The sequence below is a fragment of the Ammospiza nelsoni genome, chromosome 18 (genome assembly GCF_027579445.1).
Source record: "Ammospiza nelsoni isolate bAmmNel1 chromosome 18, bAmmNel1.pri, whole genome shotgun sequence".
Taxonomy (NCBI): Eukaryota; Metazoa; Chordata; class Aves; order Passeriformes; family Passerellidae; genus Ammospiza; species Ammospiza nelsoni.
The window spans coordinates 8,574,070-8,591,157 of NC_080650.1; the positions used below are offsets into that span (position 1 = coordinate 8,574,070).

Genomic DNA, 17,088 nt, shown 5'->3' on the forward strand with positions numbered 1-17,088 from the left:
GGTAGCAGCTGTGACCAAACTCAGCGTGGTTTGAGGAGGTGTATGACTATTGTCAGGCAAACCCCATGGGGCTCTGTGAAGCAGCACTTGTGGAGATGTTGGAGTATCGCTTCTGGTTCAGAGTGACAGAATTACCCAGTACTTTGAAAACAGCAGCCTCTTTTCTATGTGAGTCAGCCCTTCCCTCCCAGCTGTTTGCCCTCCCCCAGAGCAGTGCTGGTAATGGGAGCTGGTGCTGGAGGACTCTTTGTATTGGAGTTGGCGTGCAGGAAATGGGCGATGTTACAGAGCCTTTACATACCCACAGGCTGTTAATGCCAATGTATCTTGTTCCAGGCTCTCCAGAAGTGTTTTTACCCCCTGTCCCTGATTTTGATAAGCGTGTGCCTGAAAAGGAAAACGTTTTCTGTGCCCAGTTCCAGTATTACTCTTCTCATACTCTGCGGCGCGACGGTTACCACGGCTGGTATGTTGAAAGCTGCTATAAGAAAGCTTCATTCCTCTGCAAAAGGAGTAAGTTGGGTTCAGTTCAGTGTTAACTGTATTGTTTGTTTAAATATGCATATAATAAGTAGCTGAAAATTGTTTCATTGCCCTTTCTAATTTTGGCCCAGTGAATTGAGAAAAAAAGGGTGGAGTTATATTTCTGCTTGATTTTAATAAATAAGAGCATTATAATGTGTGGCTGTCACACAGTACAGAGTTCTACTAAAAAGTCATTAGGCAGCTGTATCAGCCCCAAAATAAACTTGGGCAAAAAAAGTTTTTTGTTTTTTTTTCTTAAATGCCTTGTTAGTAAACATTGCTCTTAAGTTATTAATTTCACATTAAAATGAGGAAACACTTATTTTAGAGTATAGCAAATTCTACTAAATTCTTTCCATCTAATTATTAGACCTAGAAGGGAAAGGCAAGTGGAGCTGACTGACTTAAAAGTGGGAAAAAAAAAGGCTTTTGTTCTGTATCTTCTGTATCTGCATTCCTGTACTCCAAAAGCCTTGATACCAGCAGAGATATTTGCAGTATTATCAGGTAATTTTAAACGTTACCTGATCTAGATGGTGCTTCTTTGCAAGGAGAAAAGTTGTTTAACTTGAGGGTTATACAGGGTGCAGCTGACTGCCAGGGAAGTTGTGCAGCATCTGTCGTCAGAGGTTTTTATGACCAGATTAGATAAAATCCTGAGCAACCCATTGGGATGTCATGGCTGACTCTGCTTTGATCAGAGATTGAGCTCCTCAGGTCTTTCCCAGTCTTATCTTCCCTTTGGACCCCAGCAGCTGACTGTGCATAGGCTGGAGGGGACAGGCCATCCTCCCTGAGCAGTCAGTACAGCTGCCAGCTCCCAGCACTGTTGTCTCTGGTTTTGGCACCCGCTTTTAAGTCAGTGGGCAAAAGGCAGCTAAGTTTCCCCTGCTGGGCAGAGATCAGGTGCTTCCACTGATGCTGCTAGCACAGTGGAAGTACTATTGCCTGGCTCCCTTTTTAAGTCCTGGCCTGTTAAAAGGCCTAAAGATTTGGTCTAGAAAAGATACAGCTTTTCCTAATTCCAGGGAAGAGGAAGGGAGCTGCAGCAGGCTTTGGCAGTGAGGTTAAACTTCTCAGACCACTTGCTTTCCTCTGTCTTGGAGGGGATGGTTGGAAGTGTGTCAGTTCCATTAAATACCTAAAACTCCCCTTGTCAATGAGCTGAAAATCATCTCTGTGTCCCTGGGACCATCCATTATCTTTCCCACTCCCTGGCGACCCTTTTTCAAAGTTCTTCAGTGTGATGGCCTGGATTTTAACTGGTGCTCTGCTTATGTTTACAAATCACTTAACACAACAAATGAAGCTGGATTCCATGGACATTGCTGTGCCTGTGTGTTCTAGGCCAGACCTGTGTTGATATCAAAGACAACATTGTGGATGAAGGCTACTACTTCACTCCCAAGGGGAACGATCCCTGTTTGAGCTGCACGTGCCACAACGGGGAGCCCGAGATGTGCGTGGCCGCCCTGTGTGAGCGGCCCCAGGGCTGCCAGCAGTACCGCAAGGACCCCAAGGAGTGCTGCAAATTCACCTGCTTGGACCCAGGTACGACTCTGTTACAGCTTTGTCAGTAAAAATCAGCTGAGTGCTCACCTTTGGGTATAGCTTTGTTTGAAACAACACATCCTTGCAGTGCCTCTGTGGCAGTGTTCCTCACTCGGGGCTCACCAAATGTGGTGGTGTTCCCAGGTGGGGTCCCAGGATGAGGGAAGAGATGAGAATCTTGACTCCATGTTTCAGAAGGCCGATTTATTATGTTATGATATATATTACATTAAAAGAAAATGTTATATTAAAGCTATAATAAAAGAATAGAAGAAAGGATTTCATCAGATGGCTAGCAAAGAAAGGAAAGGAATGGAATGATAATAAAATCTTGTGACTGACCAGAGACTCCGAGATGGCTGGACTGTGATTGGCCATTAATTAAAAACAACCACATGAGACCAATCAAAGATGCACCTGTTGCATTCCACAGCAACAGATAATTATTGTTTACACTTAATTTCTGAGGCCTCTCAGCTTCTCAGGAGAAAAATCCTAGCAAAAGGATTTTTCATAAAATATGTCCATTACATGCCTCTACATTGCTGGGTACAACCATCCCGTGGGGAAGGGTCTCAAATCATGGGAAACACTTCAGGCTGTGGCTGGTTAAAATGAATTATCCCTGATGCTTCTTAGAAAGGAGAAGCAGTAGTTTATTTTCAGTTTGGAGGGGGATGATACTGTGGGTTTTTAGTAGAGCATCTGGTACATTTCCTTTGTCATGTTTAGTTGTCATGAAAACAAAACACTTTTCTCTTGAGCACTAATTAAGCATCTTTTTCTGGTCATGAACATATTTATGTGTGTGAAGTGTTCATGCAGGGATCATGTGGGAAGCAGAGTTTTTAAGATTAAATAGAGTTTCAGTAATAATCAGGACCTACTACCTTAATTATTGGATTTGGCATATCAGTGCAGTTTTTGTTTTGGATTGATTAAGTCGATGTTGACTTTGAACTGTTTGTCAGTCAATGTTTTGGGGTGCAGATTTTGGGGAGGTTATTTTTCTGTACAGAAAAGAAATTTAGCTTGCTTGGAGTTTACTGTGAGAGCTGTCAGATACTGGAGTAGATTGTGGAATTGCCTTCTGTGCAGATATTCAGTGCCTTGTTGGACTCTGTCCTGCACAGCCTGCTCCAGCTGATGCTGCTTGAACAGGGGTTGGACCAGATGATCTCAGGATGTCCCCTTTGACCTCAGCCATTCTGTAATATTGGTTTTATTGGTATTTTAAAAGAACCTAATCTTATCTGAATGCATTAAGAAATTATTTTTCTGAACTCCTGTGGAAAATGTAGAAGGTCAACTCTTCCATCAGACGCTTCTATTTCAATCTGTTACAAATAAAGGGGTGCTTATTGGCTTCCAAATTTGCAGTCTGATTGGTCCTAACTAGAGAGATTAATCATTAAAGGCCACTGTCTCTCCTTGTGTCACATTTGTTCTGAGCTTTAAGCTTGACAGATGTTTGCAGCTAGTGTGGCAGGTCTGCAGTGAAAGAGTGGGGAAAAAGCAGGAGTCTTCCTCCCACTCTTATCAGCTGAGTTAAGACTTAGGCTTCACTTTTTTTATCTGCAGGAACAGTGTCAGCAAAGCATCATCCAGCAGACAGGATCAGATGGCCTGGGATAACCTCGTGTCATGTTCTTTAATCCTTGCTTATTGCTGTGGGTCTTAACTATTTCATGAATACTGATTTGAAGAGTGTATTTTACCACATCCTTTCTCATCCTTAAGCTCTTCTTCTGTATTGATGCTAAATGAGACTCTTTCATTATACTCTTGCTTGAAGTGTTCTGGTGGATTTCTTAGAAACTTAGTTTTCTAGAGAGGAATTATCAAGCAGTCATCCAACTTCTTTCATCATGAAGTTGCTTCAGCTAGTGATAAACACTGAAAATTTTAAATTAAACATTTCAGTTTTCCTTCTGGGTGGTTATAAATGACTATTCCAGATGACAAAAATTAATGAATTACTTTCTTTAATCAGCATGTATTTATCTTTGTCTGATTCTTTCATGTATCTTCCCTAAGTTCTGTTGCAAAGGAAAGAAAACAGTTTACTAATCAACAGTAAGTAAATTAATCACCCAAGGAGAGACCTGGGGGAAATAAATCCTGCTGTTGGGTTGGCAGGTAATCAGCTCTTGCAGTGTGAGTGGGTGAGCAATGATTACAAGTGGTAACAAATATTACTCAAGGACTTGGTAGTAGGGGGATTTTTCAGTGGTAGGAGTAAGCTGAGCAATCCCAGCTATACTCACTTAAAAGATGCTTCTCATTTAGCCAAAGATAAATAGCAGAGGAATATTTTGAAACCAAGGTAGTCTGTCTATTGCTGCTCCATGTTGTGGTAGAAAATAATTTTTCTCTTGTGGCTCTTGTTAAGACAGACCTGCAACTGTGAAAAGGTAGTAGAAGAAATACAATACTTGGAAAGAACTGATGTGATGAAGCTTTTCTAGTGACTGAAGTGGTGCAGTTACAGGGCACTACTGAGGGTAAAAACAAGTTTTCTGAAATAATTAGTTTTGTATTTATGTGGGCTTCAGGCGTCTGTGATGATCTCAATCCCACCGTAGAGTCCATGCCCACTTCCTGCCACGCATTTTTGCTCCTGCACTGTACTGTGATGTGGTTCTTTCTCGCAGAAAAGTGCTGCCCTATCTCCACCTGGCTTCTCTTCTCCAGACAAATCTTGTTCCTTCTCGTGGCATGTTAATACCAATAGTCCTTGGTTATTAACAACAGTTCTTGTCTCTGTTATTACTAACAGTCCTTGGCTGGCTCCGCAGCCACCTGGTTGTTGGTGTTTGAGACATACACGTGAGCCCCTTATCTGGGAATTGAGAGATCAGAAGGATCCCACTTTGGGCTCCTGTTTATAGGGTCACAAGAGAATGGGCTCTAGTTGTAGTAATTTTCCATCCTGGCTACAGTTTGAGTCGGTAACTTTCTTTGAAGGTGCAATAACAAAAATACCGCTTCAAGTGGATTGTTATTCAGGCAAGAAAAATAAGTTTCCAAGGCTGTTCATTAAAAGCCAGATGTTCTTTAGACACCTGTTAGTTCCTGGGAACAGACAGTGTTTCTGATAAACTCAAGAGGGCTTAGCCTAAGTGCAACTCATCAAGGTCTAATGAGCATTTCTCAGATCATGGTGCAGCCTGCAGAGGGGGAATGCACCACCAGAGTCCATCCCATGACTAAAGTCAGATCCTCTGGGCCTCTGCACCTATGAGTGTGTTTTACTAAAGGCATTCCAGTGTTACTGACAGCCCTGAGTATTGTGCAGGGATGATGGAGTCGGTGTGGCTGTGAGATGGAGGAGGAGCAGGGCAGGTCTGTGCTGTTCAGGAGGCTGTGCTGGTTGGAGGTGTGTGACTGCAGCAGTTGAAGCTCTGTCAGTGGTACTTGCTAAAGGGTTTGACAGCACCCAGGCTTTTGTGCTGCACAGCCGGATCTGAGAGGGTGTAATGTTCAAGCTTTATGCGTGGTGCACTATTAAATGGATTTCTTCTTGCCAAGGAGGTGTTATATAATAAATGCCAGCCTGTTAGCCATGGACTGGAATGATACACATTAGGTGGATTTTTCTGTTACTAGCATGTGTAGCAAACTAAACTTAAAATTTTTGTAGAGCTAAAAGCCTTCTTTTATGAGGAATCTTTGCTAAAACTTCAGTTGCTGTTAGTGAAAGGAAAAGTATGGAGTGGGTGTGGAGAGGTGGCCAGGGCCTGGCTGGTTCCTCTGGTCGTGACTGGGAAGAGAGGCCATCCCTGCTAGTGTTGGTGTCCTGTGGCAGCAGGTGACCACGTTGTGAGCCACCTCATCTGTTCCTTACTCACCCCTAACCTGGGTGTGTTTCTCATTCAGAACTCTACAGTGGGAAGTTAGTGCAAAGAGCACAGTACATCATCTTTAGGTCATTTTAGCTTGTGTGGAGTACCTGTGTGTGCATGTGCTGCTTAGGCATAACCAAGGGGGATTAGCTGAATTGTGAGAAATGAATGCCTCTTGTGCCTGGTGCTGGGAGTACAGTGGTAATTCGTTCTCAAGAGCCTTCCCTCTGTGGGTCTGGTTAGCAATGGGTTGGAGCTCTCCAAGTTCTGAGCTCCTGGGCCTGTTTCTTGTTCTGCCACTTGCTTTTGGTATGACTCTAGCAAAGGGTTTAATTCCCATTCACCTTAATCTCTTCAGTTCCTGAGTGATTATTACCATGTTCCAATCACTTAGTGGTGCTGACCAGTGTACTGGTGGCATGTGGAATTTAGATGGCCACATCTGGGTGACAGTGACAATGTTCAGAGATTTTTTTTAGTGGAAATGGAAGGGTTAGGATGTTCAGAAGTTATGTAGTGTATATATATGCCAGTTCTCAAGCCTTTTCCTCTTTAGTATAATACGATCAGCCATGCAAGGGAAACAAGTGGATGTGCAAAATGCCACTAACCTTTTTTCCAATTTTCTGAGGCCCAAAGCCTTCAACCTTTTGCCCCTTTTCCCAAGGAAGATATTCTTAGAAACTTTCAGATCTTCTTGCAGTAAAAAGATAAATCACCTGATGATTCATGATTTTCTTATAGATTTGAAATACGGAGAAGTGTTAAACCAGGCTAATGAATCTCCACTCTACGTTTCTCTCTCCGTTACTGACAGAAGAACATCAAGAGAAATGAAGCTTGAACAAAAATAACAAGCTGTTTTTCTGTGTTTGAACAGATGGCAACAGCCTGTTTGACTCCATGGCCGGTGGAATGCGCCTGATTGTGAGCTGCATCTCCTCCTTCCTCATCCTCTCCCTGCTGCTCTTCATGGTGCACCGGCTGCGCCAGAGGCGGAGAGAGCGCATTGAGTCTCTGATTGGAGCTAACTGTGAGTATCAGCTCTCTCCTTGTGCTGGGTATTGACACATTGGGGTATGGAAAGGGGAGAAATGTCATCGTCTTGCCGGGCTGTGCCTGTGTCTTGGTGGGGTCTTCAAACTTGAACTTTTGTAGTGGATAATGAAAGAATATTTTTGTTTGTATGTGCTCCAAATCTGAAATATCTTCTGTGTGAACAATAGTCTGTAGTTTGAAGAGGTTAGAGTCAAATTTTGATGCAGGACAAACAGACTTGGGAGCAGGTGGGCCTGGGTATTGTGTAATTGCAGCAAGTTGACTTGGATGGGTTATGTAGACTTTTCTAGGTCTTCAGGAGACCTGAGTTCCTGGGGTGTGAAAAGTGGAAAAAAGTGTTGAGATCTGACTTAAACTGAAGAAGACAGCACAAGATAAAGTCACTTACTCCTTTTCCTTCTCTTGAAATAGTGCACCATTTCAACTTGGGCCGCAGGATGCCTGGCTTTGATTACGGCCCCGATGGTTTTGGAACTGGCCTTACTCCACTGCATCTTTCAGATGATGGGGAAGGTGGAGCATTTCATTTTCACGATCCCCCTCCACCCTATACTGCTTACAAGTACCCAGATATTCAACATCCTGATGACCCACCTCCTCCTTATGAGGCTTCTGTCAATCCAGACAGCATCCTTTGTTCCACTCCAGGTACGCAGACAATAATTTCTCTTTTCTCCTGCTTTTCCATTTGGCTAGAGGATGGATTTTTTTAAGCTATAATTATGTGTTTTAGCAATTGTGATGGGAAAAGACATTTTACCAAAAAATCTGCAATTTCTGTGGTGGAAAAGTCTTTTGTTAAAATGTATCATTAAGCTTGGTTTTTCTCAAGGGTTTTTTGAATCACTAAATTAGCAGTGGAATCCAATCTGTAAGCAGTTTACCTCTTAAACCTTATCTATTTTTGAGCCTAACCTTGGATGGATTAGCTGGTTACCTTTTTTCTAACATGCTGCTACCATTTTTGGCCTTTTTAAGATAGGTTGATAGAGTTTGGTATTAAGAAGTAGAACAAATGTCAAATACAAGAGATTCTGGATAAAATGTATCCAGCCTCTTCTCTCCTCCCTGCTTCCCCCACCCACACCCCCCAAAAATTGACCAAAAATACCACTGTCTAATGATTCACCCAGTGCTCTTCAGTTTTGCAGCTGTGATATTCACATACTGTAGAAATCATTCCAATTTGGGATTTTATAGCAGCATATTTCACAGGATAAGTGAGCCTGATTAGTGCAAGCATCTTATTTATATGTCAAAGTTTTATTTTTGTTACACAATTTTCCTCTTTGCAGTTTCATCTTGTTGTGCATTAGCTCAAAACCAGGAAAAACTCAGAGCTCCCAGAAGTATGGATAATAAATCTGTTTGGGAATGTGAAATGGTAAACTTCACGTTCTGATTCTGCTTGGTTTTTTGTCCTTTGCAGATGGAGTTCTTTCTCAGGCTGTGCAAAGCAGTCCTCCATCACTAGGAAACTGTGATGTATCCCCACAGCTGACAGAGGGGTCGCTTCCTCCCTCGGTTGGTCCTTCTCCAGTGGAGCTGGAAGACTCTGCTGACAGCAGCACCTTTCTTGTCCCTCCTGACACACCCACAAATGAAAACACCCCAGCAGAAACTTTGACGGGCAGCCGCCACAGCCACTGTTCCCTCAACACCATTGTATAAAGGAGTGAAGCGCCAGCACCGCTCAGAGTTTTAGCAACTGTTTGCACAGACAAACACTAATCCGTGGCTTGAACTTCAGAAGGAATCTCCACTTTGTTTTTCAAACACTGCTTTTATGTTCTAGATTAGGATCGTGCCTCTCGTTTTTGGCTGTCGTTATTCATTCACTAATCAATTTGTCCTGTAAATATGGATTGTACAACTGCTCTTTTTTTCCATTGGCTATGGAGAGGAGAGCAGAGAATTCCTTTGACTTCTGAGGAGGTGAGAAGTATGGGTAGTTTGGGTTGTTGGTTTTTTTTTCTTAACCTGAGAGGAATCAAAATCTACATCAGAAAAAAGCTGCTTGGATTTGGCTGGATACCACTGGACCCAGGAAACAGACAATGGAAAAGAAGGGTGGGGGCAATCACTGTTCAAGCAGAGAAGATGGAGCTGCAGGGGAGGGGGCTGGAGGCCTGTTTTATGGAGTGGGACACATGCCATCAGGAGTTACACTGTGTAAAACACAGTGCCTTGATCAGAACACCAGAGGAGCTGGAGCAGGAATGGTCTATGCAATATGTGGCAAATGGGTACTGAGAAAAACGGGATCTGCAATGACAGTTACTTGTTGTATTGCTGGATAAACTTCTGGCCCACCAAGAAAACTGGGTGTGTGATGTCCCTTTAGTAGAACCCTCATGTGTGTTAGGAAGTATTTTAGGGAAGAGATGGGGGGCAATTAACTTTGATGCAGCCTGAGTTCACTGTGTAAAGCCCCTGTTTGTTCTAATCCCATAAGTAAGATTGGGGTATTTTCTTTCTGGTTTAACTTCTTTGCAGTGAATGGTTGCACAAAATTGGCCTGGATACAAGACCACTGTTCTTGCTTTTCTTATTGCATGCTATATTTAGCATGTGTGTTCCCTCCCCTTCATTTCACTTCTTTACAGTTCTACAAATACCACTTAAAAATGGTGATCAACATGTACTATAGGTGATGTTTAATTCTAATTGGACACCTCTTCCTTATCTCAGTCCCATAAATAGCCAACCCTGTTCTGGAGATTTCCCCTGTGCCCCTCAAGCCATTTATCCAGGTCCCACAAGGGGTTATAATGAGGTTAGTGTAATTAAATCAATAAAGCAGTTTGCTTCAGTCTGATATGTCAACTTAAATTTCCCCCTTGTATTGAACTCTTTAAACTAAGTTAATTTACAGATGGCAAAGATTCATTCAATCCCTCACGATACCCAAAGTCAAGCACTGTTGGTTTTGATAATGAGTATAAAATAATCTTTACAGGCAATTTAAAATTTAAGTTTGGATTTCAGTGTACAAATAGTTTACCCTTTTCTCCCATACTCCCATTGCCTCTGCTTCTCCTTGACTTACTGTAATAGTCAGCAGATGAGATGAATTTTAAGGAATTTGTAAAGAATGCCTCTTGTGAGTGGTCTCCTGTTACCTTATGAAGGGTACAAGCCTAGAGGGACAGGAAGAAAGCACTGCATGGGGCTGTGTATGTGATCTATTTTTCTAGTAATGATGAGAAATCATACTTGTATGACAAATCCTAACCCACTGTTGTGGATTCCCAGTGCAGCTGACTCTTTCCCCATGGAATACGCTGCTACTTTCTATTCCCTGTCTTGCCTATAGGCTTATACTGTACTTGGGGATTGGTCTTGACAGTTCAACTCGTTTTGCACAGAAAGCTGTGAGTTTGGTTATCGAGGTCGTAGCTGGTGTCTCGCCTTGCAGGCACTGCAGACAGCGCTGACTCCAGCGGGAGCGTGAATCACAGTTCTGGGAGCGCTGCTGCACACGAGTGGGAGGAAGCACTGGTAGGAAGCCTCTCTCTGCCTGGGGCTGTTCCACCACCCCATCCTGCTCTCTGCTGTGCCTGGCTCCAGCAGCAGTGGTACGAAACGAGAGGAGCAGTTCTCCACCCTGTGGGATCTCTGACCGAGTCCTCTCCGAGTTCCAAGTCCTGGTCTAATGAAGTGGATGGATAGCAGTAGTCAGAACCATGCATACAAATTATTGAGCATTTCTGAAGTATGAAAATAAAGCGGGTTTTGTGCATTTTTGAGCACATTCATACGTTTTATACATTGTATGTACTGATTTTTCTTTAGTTTTCTAGGTACGAATGCGTGTGTGCGTGTGTGTGTTTCTGGGTGGTGATATATATATATACACACACATATATATATATATATCTATACATACTGTAGACAGTAACCTTTGTGCTGCGTCCAGCTAGGTGAAGCTAAGCACTGAGATAGAAATTAGGCTCTAGGGTTAATATTTCTCTTGAGCTGGCTACACTCTCTTGTAGGACAGGCTGTGATAGTGTACACTTAAATAGGATGCAAAGTCTATGCTACTACAATCTGTTCCTGAAAAATACTTTGTTAGCAGTGCAAAGTAGAAAATTTCCAATTTCTTTTGAAGCCAGATGGAATATTTGTTCTTTGTACTATCCTAGCGCAATAACAAAAAGCCTTTTGGCTTGGTTCAGTCTCTGAGGCTGTATTTTGTGGCTGAGGTGAACAGATAACCTTACCTCACACTTCTCCTAACACTGCGGGAATCTGTTCAATACTTTTGTATTTTACTTTTGGTTCTGTGGTGAATTTTATTTGCAAATAAGCTCTGTTACAACTGGCAACTTCATTGTGGCTCCTGGTTGTAGCTATTCCAAATGGAGGCTTCTTTGTAGAAGCCTCAGTGTGATATTTTCCCCATTGCTTCTGAGCCTTTCCCACTTGTATATTGGCAGGAGACTGCTATTTTCTGTTTCCCCCTATCCTTCTTCATCTTCAATGTAAACAAGGGAAATTCTGCCTTGAATGGAGCAGCTCACTAAGTACAACTCATTTACCTCTCGGTGAGCTTCTAATTTGGCAATAAAATTGTCATTTCCCCCTCCTTTAATGTAGCTTTTTCACAATGAGTACTTTCTCTTGGAGTAAGAGCCTTTGTAGCAGAAAATGTCTCAACTACTCAGACTGCTGGACCAACTGGGGAAGAGTTAAGAGTTTTCTTGACAGCAGTGGACTCCTCAGCAAACCTTCCTTGCCCTTGCAAGGTGACTGGTGGGCAGTTTGTCCGAGGGCTGATGACAGAGAGTTGGTGCTTGCCCAAGGAAAACCTCTCTGGTTTGATTGCCATTCAGTGATGAGATCTTTGGAGTTACTTTCTGCATTGATTTTTCCCCACTGCCATTCACATCTCTGGATGTTCTTAACATCTGGTGCATCCTGAATGTCCCTGCAGCCCCAGCAGGGAGATGGCATTGCCACATGGTTTCCAGCAGCCTGGGGGAGCCCAGGGTGTGTTTTTCTCGGGCTGCCCTTGACTGCAGTTGTTGTCAAGTCCCAGCACTTGGTTCTGTGCCGGGCTGGTCTTGTCCCACTGTGGCCTCAGACAAAGCTGCTCCTCAGCTTCCCTGTTCTGTGGTGCCATATTGAGGCCTCTGCTGTTCCAGAGCAGCCCCAGACACTCTGGTTTGTCAGTGATGCCCATCCACAGTCCCACAGCAGCCTCTGGCTCTGTACTGGGAGAGTTCAGAGCTGAAATGTTGCAGGGTGGTGGGTTCTGTTGTGCAGGATCAGCACCATCATTCAGGTGTGCAAGGAGCTTGTCTGTGTAGTGTTCAGTCCTGTTTGCTTTGAGCTCAGACTGTTCCTTCAGCCTTGCACAGCAGGACACTGATCTAGATGAAATATGAAGTAGGTGGACATTTTTTTCTGAAGGTTGAATCTTGCAGTTGGTGGGTGCTCTGCCTCCACAGGTGCCATGGGGTGATGGCCTGTTTCAGTACTTGGGAAGAAAATGTTTTTTGTGACCAGTAATTATTACCATTCTTTTCCCATCTCATGTTAAATGAATTTGAACCTGGTACTTAAAGATGGTTTTATCTTTCAGATGTGACTTCTCAGTGGCAAAACACTGATGTTTTAATGTTGCCTCGTACAATCCATAATGTGCATCTCTCTTTTTCAGTTGCTGGAACGTCTTTTTTATCCCTAGCTAAGGAACATGTAATATGCAGAAATTTCTTTTAAGTTTCCCTTGCAAGTTGGGAGCTGGACCATAAAATTAGAGCAGTTGAGTGTAGAAGAGGTGAATCAAAGTTCATGTTTGCTTCTCATGTTCCCCAGTCCCAAGTGAAGTAGGTGTTTCCTTGGAATAGATGCTTTCAGTGATGAAGATGTGCTTCCCCCCAATAACAGTCAGCATTGCCTGCCTGCTACGGTACCACATAGCTTTAATTTTCTAGGATGTGCCCCTCGAGTGTTGTGTGGGTCAGGGTTGCTGCCAGCAGAGGTGGCTGGGCTGCACCATCCATGTGTTGGGCTGAGGGTGCCTGGGAGGCTGTGAGAGAATGAGACACTGCTTTGTACCTTCCTCTGGAAAATCATTTTAGCCAGCGCTGCACTTGCAGGCTTCTCCTGTGTAGTTGGTTTGTGACTGGACTTAACTGTGGCAGTGTATAAAAGATTTTGATATTCTGTGAAATACCATGTAGAATTTAAATTTGATACTATAATAATTGAGTCCCTGTGACACTGGTTTTTGTTTTTAACTTCTTTGGGGTTGGCACTAATCTTTTTTTTTTTTTTCAAGATGCTGTGAGAAACATTTCATCCAAATGCCAAATAAATTGTGTTCTGTAAGAGAAATGCTGTGTTCCAATGTCTCCTGATTCCTGCGTCGATGTGGTTGCCCAGCGTTGTGAAGGAGGGTTTTGTTAAATCACTCTTCTGAGCTGTGATCTTGCAAAAAGATCAATAAATGCATTTAACTTTGAGCAGGTAGTCTGCCAGAGTTCCTGTGTGTACAGGTTCCAGTGGGATTCACCTGTATTAGTGTAATTTTAGGAAGGTCTTGAGTGTATACCCAGGAAAATGAAGTGCAGTGTATTCGTGCTGCTCTCCCCAACCCCATGGGAAGCTGCTGAGTCCAGGGGCGGGGGGTTCTGCAGAATGGAGAGGCTGGTGCAGACTCCCAGCTCGCTGTTTTTCCTCCAGCCGCCGGGCTCGCAGTGTTTGCAGCGGGCGCTGTCGCTGTGGGGCCAGGTAGGGTCCCCTCCTGTCCCGGTGCCTGCAGAGGGCAGCTGCCCCTGCAGCCGCTCCATGGCCAGCGCAGCTCCAGAGAGCTCCACGGCCCTGAGCAGCTCCAGAGAGCTCCATGGCCAGCGCAGCTCCAGAGAGCTCCACGGCCCTGACCGGCTCCAGAGAGCTCCATGGCCCTGACCGGCTCCAGAGAGCTCCATGGCCCTGACCAGCTCGAGAGAGCTCCACGGCCCTGAGCAGCTCCAGAGAGCTCCACGGCCCTGACCAGCTCGAGAGAGCTCCACGGCCCTGAGCAGCTCCAGAGAGCTCCATGGCCAGCGCAGCTCCAGAGAGCTCCATGGCCCTGACCAGCTCCAGAGAGCTCCGTGGCCAGCGCAGCTCCAGAGAGCTCCACGGCCCTGACCGGCTCCAGAGAGCTCCACGGCGGCTCCAGCCGGGCGGTGCTGGCTCAGCTGGGCCCGATGGGCGCAGCCCTTGCCCCGCTGCTGCTCTGGAGCACCCGCGTCTCTCCGCAGCAGCTGCAGCATGAGGGGCTCCTCTTGTAGGGCTCAGTCTAGCCTGGAACCCCATGGCCTCTGCTGCTGCTGGGAGATCCCGTGCAGATACAACCTGACCTTGCCTCCCGCCCCTTGCCTGGGGACAGGACAGCTCCTGTGGGGATTGTCCGAAGCGCAGCCAGGGCTCTTGGGCTCCCGCCCTGACCCAGGACACGCGTGTCCAGAGGCAGCTGTGTGTGCTGACCCTGGCTGCTGTGGCAGGGCATTGCTGGGCAGCCTCCTGCTGTAAGCTCTTAGCAGCTTAAAATGCGTTTTTCTGAGCGAGTGCAGAGCAGCTGTGCTGGGCACGGCGTGTCCGGGGCGCTCAGCCCCTGGGAGCGCGCCAGGGCCGTGTCAGAGCCGCCGGGGCCGGTGCTGGCCCTGACCGGGCGTGCCAGGCCCGGGGGGGAGGTGTCGCTGACCCCGGCGGCGGCGGGAGCGTGGCATGAATGAAGGGGCTGTGCAGCGGCGTGTGGCCAGAGTGCATCTGCGGCCACAGTGCCTCCTTTGTGTGCCCCGGAGGGCCGGGCCCTGCTGCGCTCCCTGCCCCGCTCCTGGCCTTCTTCCTGGGCTAGCACCAGCTTATTATGGGGATCAAAGATCAGAGTATTCACTGCCTGTGAACTTTGCCTCTCTTCGTGCACCCTTCCCTGTGTGATGTGAACCACGCTCTGGAGGCTCAAGTCTTGGTCTTGTCACTGTCTCTCTCTGCCCAGATCCCCGGCCAGGCTCCCGGGTGGCAGTGAAGGATTCACCTCCAGGAGCTGCTGGCACCTCTGCTTTGTGCTGGCACAGGGCTTGCAGATGGTGCACGTGTTGAGGGTTCCCACCAGGGTGGCATCGTGCCCATGATCAATCGATGGTTGCAGCTTAAGTAACTATTTTTATCTTTCAGTGGTATTTTTCCCCTTATCATGGCTCTTGCCCTTGGTGCTGTGTGTGTCTGCAGGGACCTCGCCACCTCCTGGCTCGGTGCAGTAGGCTGATGGACATGGTGTTGTCCTATGAGGATGGCACAAAACTGCAGGATCAGCTGTGAGCTCACCACCACCACATCAGCAAGGCCGTCAGTTTCAAGGCTTGATCTGGTTCCTGTGGAAACTGGAGGTTGCTCCTGCCTGGCACGAGTGCCAGCAGCCAGCCATGCACTCTAGGGAGCAGTGCCGTGGGGATGGGTGGTAGCAGGGTATGGTGGTGGTGCTGCCACTGCCTTTCCACATGCCTTGTAGATCCCACTGCTTCCTCACTCTGCTCCCGCTTCTTGTGGGGGCTATGCAGAGCTCCACACCCTGCTCTTGCTCCTCTTGCTAAAAAACACCACTATAGAAACCTGAAAATCTAAGAAAGTGTCCATGGGGCAATGAGTCTCATCTTTGGACCCCAGGAGTCTCGGGCTTCTGCCCCACTCCTGGCAATATGCGCTGTCCTGCTGTGGGCGTGTAGGAAGAGGGATCGTTTGGTGGGCTCACGTTTCCAAGGGAGGTGCTGATTCCATGAGTGCCGGAGCAGCTCCTCGCTTTCCCGGCAACAATCGGCAGGAGCCCGGGAGCTGGTGCGACCCTCTGCCGCACCTGCCCGCCCCTTGCGGCTCTCCGGAAGGATGACCGCAGCCCTCTGCACACTACCTCATCCCTGGAGCAGGGGCCAAGTGTCAGCCACGGCACAGATCCAGCCCAGCCCAGGGGACACCTGTGCTGCCACCCTCCTCTGTGCCCTGCACCGGGACCCAAACGTGGCTCAGGCTGGTGCTGCCTGGGGGGGAAGAAGGTGCCCCAAAGAATCCCTGCTGAGGATGAGCCCGTTGTAGCATTGGCAGCCGAGCAGCTCTGCTGAGCCAGAGCCCATCCCTGGCCAAGCCGGCAGCAGGGGCTGCTTCCCGCTGGCCAGGAGCTGCTGCCGGGTTTGTTCATCCTGGCAGGGACTCGCCGGTGCTCCCGGCCAGGGCCAGCGAGGGGAGCTGCGGGCTGGGCCCCTTGGCCTCCTTTCCTCTGCTGCGTGAGTGTGGCACGGATATTTAAGGAGAATGTGATAACACCATGCTCCTGTGTTCTCACCCCCTTCCTACCTACCTGCCTACCTGCTGAGATCCTGGCTCCTGTGGGACCTGCCTGGACAGGTGCAATGGGATGGCATATGCTCACTCTGTGCTGAGGAGCTGAACAGCTGCCTCCACCAGCACAGGATACCTGCACTGTGCTGCGGTGCTGCTCGGATGGGTGTGCAAGGCGTGTGCCCCAGCACTGCCCCATGGCTGTGGGAGTGTGAGCCACTGCAGCCTTGGGCCTGCTGGAGAGGAAAGGGCTGAACCTGCCCCAGCACTGTGCAGCTCCTTGGTGACTGCAGGGACTGAGGGTCCCCTATAGCGTGGCTGTCCCGGCTGCCTGGGCCCCGAGGATGGGGCTTCCAGGAGGTGCTCGCTGGGCTTTGTCCAGAGAGGGGCCTGTGCTTGCAGGCAGGAGCTGGGTTTGGACTGTGGGTCCCCATGGCACCGCCTGCCCCTCATCAGGTGGGAACCACCACGCTCAGACATGGGAGATGCAAGACCCGCTGCTGCCTGGGGAGTTCCCAAAGCCGGGGGGAGGATGTGTCCCACAGCCTGTGTCTGCAAGGAATGGGGAGGGGACGGGCCAAAGCGGCTGTCCCCAGCCCGATCTGCCTCCTGGCAGGCCCCTGCAGTCCATCTGCAGTCCCCCACACTGTGCGGGGGCGGGCTGGGGCACGGCGGGGATGCTGCCGCCCTCCAGCTTTGGGGATGGGGAGCGGGGCGGGGAGCGCCGCACCCGTGGGCTCCGGCAGCCCTCGCTCCCCGCCTGTCCCTGTCCGTGTCGCTG

General features: G+C 47.4%; 1 protein-coding gene across 1 annotated transcript in view; it reads left to right on the top strand.

Annotated features, from left to right (window-relative positions):
- DGCR2 (DiGeorge syndrome critical region gene 2) overlaps positions 1–13,328 on the top strand; it is a 45,686-nt gene extending 32,358 nt beyond the window's left edge. The window contains exons 6-10 of the mRNA XM_059484947.1: positions 337–513; positions 1,873–2,076; positions 6,802–6,954; positions 7,392–7,628; positions 8,410–13,328. Coding sequence (XP_059340930.1) covers positions 337–513; positions 1,873–2,076; positions 6,802–6,954; positions 7,392–7,628; positions 8,410–8,651 — 1,013 coding nt within the window. The 3' untranslated portion in view covers positions 8,652–13,328. The remainder of the gene's footprint in view (positions 1–336; positions 514–1,872; positions 2,077–6,801; positions 6,955–7,391; positions 7,629–8,409) is intronic.
- The last annotated feature ends 3,760 nt before the right edge of the window (positions 13,329–17,088 follow it).